This window comes from Tachysurus vachellii, chromosome 5 (assembly GCF_030014155.1).
Source record: "Tachysurus vachellii isolate PV-2020 chromosome 5, HZAU_Pvac_v1, whole genome shotgun sequence".
Taxonomy (NCBI): Eukaryota; Metazoa; Chordata; class Actinopteri; order Siluriformes; family Bagridae; genus Tachysurus; species Tachysurus vachellii.
The window spans coordinates 27648204-27655957 of record NC_083464.1 but is presented as its reverse complement, the minus strand read 5'-3'; the positions used below and the strand labels follow the sequence as shown (position 1 = coordinate 27655957).

Sequence of the window (7754 nt, the reverse complement as noted above, 5' to 3'; positions counted from 1 at the left end):
TTTCTCTGAATGTCAATAAATACTTTATTGAGCAAGGACCTCTGGAGCTCAAGGCTCTTTGAGCAATTGAAATAACAGAAATGAATGTTTAAAAGGTCAGAAAGATTTAACATTGATCCTCACAACTATCTGTATTTCATTTTCACTTGAGCTAAACAAACTTTGATGAAATATCTAATTAATATATATTTTTTACTAACATCAACATCCCCATTTATCTTTCTTGACAAGCTCTTAATAAGCTGAATAAATGGAGAAATCATGGTCAGTCAGTGTGTACTATTTGCTGCAGCTGTAATGTCTTTATAAAAGCAAAGAGAAGTTTGTTAACCTGACAACAAGAAGACTATAATGGTAGTGGATTGTAGCTCCTCAGAGCACAGTGTGTTTATGCAAAATTAGACCATCTGCCTTTACAATTTCTTCATCTGTGCCATCAACTCCTCCAGACTCTGGTCTGTCTCTTCCACAGTCTCGTCTGAATTTATTTCCCCATCCTGAGGACGACACAAAAGGCAGACAACAATGTTAACATGTTTCGAGTAAGGCCGGTAGGCAGGGTTGGGAAGAGGTGATCGGTTAAACGGAGAGCATCATATAAGTAGTAACTACAACAACAAAAGTTACAGTCTGCTCTAAAAGTAATGAAACACGTCCATTCTTTTGTTATGCTGAACTTTCTTTGAGTGAGTTTCGACTGTAAAGCCAACTTTAAGAATAAATCAGCATTAAGACCAGGGAGAAGTTATTACTAAGTAAGTAAGTAAGTAAGTACTAAGAAGTAATTGCGATAAAGTTTATCATGTATATTTATCTGTATATACACATACAGTCACATATAAAATAAATTAGGACACCTAGCCTAGAAAGTCTGTTTTTTTTACACATAGTTAAACATATGGGCATTTGAGCTTTAACAAAATTTTAAGATTCAAGTAAAACAACTAAACAAATAAAACAAAAAAGTATTTTTTAATGATCTATAAAGTGTCATTTAAAAAGGACACCCCCACATTTATTTGTGCTTAAAATGAATAATAAATAAATAGAATGATCTAATATTAACTAATAGAGTGGTCTGTGTTTTAGTGTGTTGCTTCTGTGCCCTACTTAAGCAAAGGTTCAGCAAATTTACAATATTTTGTGCAGAAAGAAGTTTTAATGTTGTGTTTAAGTTGTTGGATGAATCTTGTTTGTGTATAGGATTGGTTTGGGTTAATAAAGCTCTTTAGTGTACTGGTGTTCATTCACTGTTCAGCTTCAGCTCATGCTGACATTAGTGGCTATTACTGAATTAGGTGAAACTACCTTTCTAGAGCTGGGACAGAAGCAGCAAGAATGAATAAAAGGTTGGTGGCATGAATTCTTATGTAACAAACAGGCATGAAATCTTTTCTAATACTTTTGCTCACCTTGAGGGAAAAAACATTTTATTTGTTGGTCTGTCAGTAAACATCACACGTTGTTTAACACATCTAGATATAAATATCATGAAATGAAGGGAGAAATTCTGATCTATAATCTGATAGTTTTGGGTTTGAGTTCAAAAGTTGAATAAGAGAATCAGCCATGATTTCTATAACTTTCATTGAAAATTGTATGATAATAATAATAATAATAATAATAATAATAATAATAATAATAATAATAATAATAATAATAATAAAAATAATAATAAATATTTGGTTAGGTAATGGATAGTACAGGATAACAGTCATGTTCGTGTTGCATGTACCTTATTGGGGATGGTGTAGGCCACAGTTATGCCCTCTGGTAAATCTGGTTTTGGACCTGATGCATCCTGAAGCTCCACCGCTGTGATTTCAGACACCAGCTCAATCCCTAATCACAGCAGGGGTAGAACAGCATACAGGACGTTATCATCTGTTGTGTGTTGTATATTGTGGTAATTTTTTTTGTACACATGTCGAAAAAAAACTCGTTTGCACAATGGTCAATACTGACTGTACACTGGTTGGTGTTATTTGATGTATTTGTCCTGTAGACTTTTCTCTGTGTTGTATTATGTAGCTCTGTGTAATATACAACTCAGTATATGTGTATGCTTCACTCACCCCACTCATTTTCTTCATGCACCACTTCCTCCTCCTCCTCCTCCTCCACTACGTCCGGTTTGGGACGCTCAGCTTCTTTTTTCTATTTAAAAAACATAACTGGAATTAAAGAACTTCACTCAAAGCAGTAATGGTTAGTGTTTTTGTGTGAGGGATTAAAACGGGCCCTGATGAGCTACTGTGTACTGAGTTTATACTGTAACTGACACAGTCATATCATTGATCCAGTGAAAGAAGAAGAGATGCTCACTTTGTAGTCGTCCTGTTGCCTCCTGCACTGTATGTCATCACACTGTGGGTTGGCTTTCATGGCCATAGTAGGGAAAAAGTCCTGCATGGCGTTATAGCCCAGGTAAAAGCTCACTGTTCCAAACCTGAGCAGATACCTGCAGCACAATGTAAATACATTTTACTTAAACAATAATTGTAATGAAATAACTCAGCCATGTTATTCAATACTCATCATATTGGACAAAATCTATCATGTTATTTCAGTACTTGTGTTCAAAGGGACGAGATGCTGTCAGGTAAGAGAGACCGGTTCACATCTACAGAGATGATACGATATACGAGAAGGTCAGACAAAGGCTTACTCACCTCTGACAACACAGGAAAATGAATTTGACAGACTACCTACGCTTAAAAAGAATGATTTTGTTTTACTTCTTACAAAAATCTCCTGTTCATATTTACTGCTTTGAGATCAGATAAGTACAGCAATTATGGTCACAGATAATCGTTTATTGTAAATATACAATATATAAATGACACTATAATGAAAGCCTACCATATGTGTTTAAGATGCAGTATGTTTATATTCAGTACATTAGGTACACATCTTAATATCTAATGTGTATTAAAAATTTTAAATTGGGACCAAACATCAAAGCTGGAAGCACACAAATATCTAGAAGGATAAAAGTCTAAAGTGAGATATTTCCCTTGAATTGATTGGCCCTGCATGACAATGCCCCTGTGCACAAAGCACGCTTCATGAAGACATGGTATGTGAAGATTGGAGTGGAAGATGTTGCCCTGACTACACTGAACACCTTAAACTGGATAAACTGAAATGCAGCCTGAACCCCAGACCTCCTCACCCACATCAGTGCCAAATCTCGCTAGTACTCTTCTGGGTAAATGAACACAAACCCCCACAGCGCCACACACACCCAGGGCTGAACATTTAACCACCAGTTGGCTTGTTGTTAATTCTGCTTCTCCTCAACCTACACAAAAGCAGTCCATTCAAAAAGCCCTCACCCTTAATCCCATTCACCTTTTTACTGTTATCCATTTCTACCAAACAAACATGATTTCCCCATAAAACTGTGCAGTAAGCATTCTCAATTACTATGACAACCACAATAGTGAGCAAGCTCAGGGCATTTCTTTTATTACCTACACATCTATCCATTCCGGGATAGCGGGCATTTTACTTTTTCTCCAAGTTATCTAGTTCTTTCTTTTTCGACAGCCAAAGCACCGGCTCTGAACCAGGTAAAGTTGTTCTTAAGTAGCACCAAAACTTTGCTGATCTAGACTTAAGAACCGCTTGTGTCAGGGGCTGTGGGCGGGGCTACTGTTAGAGCATTTGATAATGTACCTTAAGTATACTAATGTTTAATACACTTTTACTTTACCGCGATATGATACATTATCAGCACACATGATAGTAGGTAGCTACATGCTAAGGCTACCTTTTTTCTGTGTTAATGATAAAATAACGTTATGTACTTTCTCGATTACAACCTCCATTTATACAGATTACACGGAGCTGCACGTACACGTTGGATTCGCCGCGTTTGGGTGTTAATGTAGGTTCACAAAGCCATGAGCATTAACAGTAAAGCAACATCCACCATTGTTGTTGTGTTTGCTGCTGCTGCGCTAAAGTTGCTGGGACACGTGACACATATACAGTGACGTCAGACTCGGCTCTGTGATGGCTCTCTAGCCGGTGGAAAGGCAAACCGGTTCTTAGAAGGTTCGCCAGTGGAACCAACTTTGAACCAGCACCAGCACTCGCTCTGAACCAGCACCCAGGTCTTTTTGGTGGAAAAGGGGTATAGGACACATGGGAACCATGTAAGATGTACACAATGCCGTGAGCTCTTACTTCAGGACATTCTGCACCAGGATCCCTGCAATAACACCCATGGTGGTGGGCAGACTGGCAGCACACACCCCGTCCCGCTTTAGAGTCTTCTCATCAATGTTTGCTGCCACGACCAGTGGAGGCGCACACTGCCAAGCAAAAACAAGTACATATAAAATAAACACGCCAATCTGTCCACATCATAGCAGGCACTTACAATTTCAACATTAAATGACAAATCCATCACAAGTAAAACCACACAGCAGTTCTGCTGAATACGAGATAAACCTGCTGTCATTTTCTCCCATATGTTTGCCTTAAAATAACACATTAGAATACTGATCAGTAATTAAATGGGTAAATCGGGTACCTACAGCAAAGCATGCGGTTTCCCCTGGAATGATGAGTTGTATGTGTCCAGACACAGCATTCTCACTCACTCCAGACTCCATCCATGTCTGTCCCAATTCATTACAAGCCTAGACAGGCAGTAACCACACAGATTTTTGAAAAAGGCACACCCAGATTCTGTAAGGTTACAGAATTCAACAACAAAAAAGATTTTAATATGAATGGATCAGTAAAAAAGACATATGTTGTCTGAGATATTTCCTCCTTACATTTTGCCTGTAACTCTTATTCTAATGCAGCTAAGTTCAGATGCCACACAGACTCTACTGCAATCTATAAACAAAAAATTTCACCATGTCACCGATTGCTGTAACATTATGAGGGCAGCCATCTTTAACAACCTGAACTAAATGAAGTTTTGTATCGTCCCACCACAAGGTTTAAAAGCAGTTTTGCTTTAACAAATGTTTATGCTATTAAAACTACTCCTACTAATACTGTGGTTCTGATTTTAATTCTACAACACAGTAAACGAAAGAGCCATGTTTAGAACCCATAACTCTTTGGGCTCAAGACTTAGATACCGCAGCATTACATATATACATATAAACACAACATAATTTGAATAGATCTTGAATGAGTAAATGTATAGAATAGATAAAATACCCACAGAGTTAATGGCCATCCGAGCCTCAAAATTATCCACACAACTCAACACCAAATCCACACTCTTTCCCTCTTGAAGTCCTCCATTACTGAAACACACACACATGCACAAACACAACAATAGAATGTGAGAAATACAAAAAATGAGGAATTATTACATTTCAATTAAAATAAAACCCATAAATATAATGATGGAACATGACACACTCACCTGATGCGCTCCATGAAATGTGTGAAGTTGTCCACAGTGGTGATGTTGTAATTGTGCGTCTCAAATACAACATCTGGATTGATACTCCTGCAATGACAATTGAGTTATTTAACAGGCAGCCGATATGATTAATTATGGCATGTCAGGTTAACAAGTTGTTCAGCTCTTATAACTTCCAGAAAACGTGCAGGAAAAAGCCGTAAACCACCTGAACGTGTAGATTAAAATAAGTGTTGTGTGTGTGTCCTTCACCTCAATGTGTGCTCTGCCGCCTCCACTTTGCTGAGCCCTGCTTGATGTGGCTGGAAGAAGAGGCGGTTCATGTTGGCCAGCTCCACTTTGTCATAGTCAAACAACAACAACTACAGCAGGAAGAAAAACACCAGCAAACACACAAAAAAAAATAAAGGACATCTGCCAATTAGTGCAAAGTAAAAATTATGGTTTGCTTTCAATATGTCCAACTTCTCCTATATACAATCATTCACTTTATTCAATTGATACCTGAATTACTGTCTTTAATTTATTATGGAAACCACCCATACAGGTGCACTGTGTAGTGACTAGAGTCTATTTTTTCTGTGCAGGGCTTATGAACGCAAAATAGAGTAGTACCAATAGAGTAGTAGTAGTTCTTTGTGCAGAAACACCTTGTTAATGAGAGAGTTACAACAGACTGGTTCACGCCAACACAATGGCTTCATTAACTCATATAACTTCTTACCACTGTGGTGCACAGAAAGGTAAGAAATAACAGGACTACAACAGAAAAGACAACTATGGGCTCCACTAGTGTGAGGCAAGAACAGGAAACTGTGGACACTAAAAATAACAGACAAATATTGAGTGATGTAATAAATCTTGGTTATTGCTGTAACATATAGATGGTAGGGTCTAAATCTGGTATCAACAGAATCAATGAACTCAACCTTCCTTGTGTCAACATTTGGTGGTGCAACAGTGGGGAATGTTTGCTTGGTAGACACTTGGCCCTTTAATACTAATCGAGCATCATTTAAATATGACAGCTTATCTAAGTATTGTTGCTGACACCATGTGCTTTAACCAACCAACAATGATTCATTTTTAGCATAACAATGACATGACAAAGTTGTCTCACACTGCTTCTACATCTGAGATTAGCCAGTGTGGTGTTCCTAAACACCTTAAACTCTAAAAAAAGTCTGATAAAAGCATGTAGACTGATACAATGAGAAGATTGCATTACCTTACCAATGCCACATCTGGTGAGCATCTCTGCAGTGACGCTGCCCACCCCTCCCACCCCCACCACAGCCACAGCAAACGAGCGGATTTTCTACACGAACACAAACATTCGGTCATCAGCACAAACATAGTGTTAAATGTGTATATGTGTTAATCACATACACTGATTTTTATACATCAATATACAACTGCGTTACCTCATAGTCTTCAACTATTCCCATGCGTTTCAAAGCCATCAGCCGGCTGCAGGAAGTAAACAGTGTTAGCATTAGCTAATAAGTGCCATACGGTACAGTATTAATACAGAAATGACAGTTTATTCTGATTATCTGTATTAAAATCACTCTTCTTGTTAAAGTCCACCTACCTATAAGGGTTTGAATCCAAAACTTCGGCGCTCATTTTTTCAATCTTTGGTCTAAACACTGGGTTTTGAAAATCCTCTTGGCTTCGATGCTGTTTGCACTTTATTAGTTCATTTTCTAGTTCGCGGATTCGAAACTTCAGCTCTTCGACTGTGGCCATCGCTCCTACAGCTGAACACCACTCAGTTCAACACTCTTTAATTTTACCGGGAAGCAAAACTTATAAAAAATATAAACCACTCTGTATGTACACGTCTACAGTCCTGCCAGCTGGTACAGAGTGTTCCGCAATAACCGGTCCGTGTGGAAATCATGTGGAAACACGGATTAGTTCCGTCACCAATCATGTTTAGTCCAAAGTCTCAGTCCATCTGTTTAAAAGCCTCTGACTAAAAGAAAGGTGGGATTTGGACAAAACAGCTTGGATAAATGACCCAACAACCACATTAGTCCCACTGGTCTAAAAGAGACACGAATCCTCAAAAAAATGAAGTCATAATTATTTTTTTCACTGACATTGTGAAATCATCCCAAACATATAAATAAGGTCCTCTGCAAGTAAACTTTACAAACACAAAGCACATATTTAAAAGGTATATAACTGCTATGTAGTTCATGTAGATTTAAAGCACTGTAGTCTATATCACAATCTGTATAGTTATATAGAGCACTAAAGTCAGTACAGTAGTATATTACAGGCACACACAGTAATGTCATTATATTAGTTATGCATTTAAAATGAAGACCGTTTACCATTTAAA

The 7754-nt window shown here is 37.8% G+C and overlaps 1 protein-coding gene across 2 annotated transcripts; it reads right to left on the bottom strand.

Annotated features, from left to right (window-relative positions):
* On the bottom strand, nucleotides 1-7411 carry uba5 (ubiquitin-like modifier activating enzyme 5). 2 transcript variants are annotated; one of them, XM_060870925.1, is made up of 12 exons: nucleotides 6996-7411; nucleotides 6826-6871; nucleotides 6630-6719; nucleotides 5654-5763; nucleotides 5402-5488; nucleotides 5195-5279; nucleotides 4548-4652; nucleotides 4195-4322; nucleotides 2326-2461; nucleotides 2076-2157; nucleotides 1736-1842; nucleotides 1-497 (listed from the first exon to the last, which is right to left on the bottom strand). In XM_060870925.1, the coding sequence occupies exons 1-12, from the start codon at nucleotides 7151-7153 to the stop codon at nucleotides 414-416; spliced, it is 1218 nt and encodes a 405-aa protein (XP_060726908.1). In that variant the 5' UTR covers nucleotides 7154-7411; the 3' UTR covers nucleotides 1-413. The 2 variants fall into 2 exon arrangements, with proteins under 2 accessions (XP_060726908.1, XP_060726909.1); XM_060870926.1 differs by having other exon boundaries at nucleotides 6635-6719; nucleotides 6996-7092.
* Nucleotides 7412-7754: the final 343 nt, after the last annotated feature.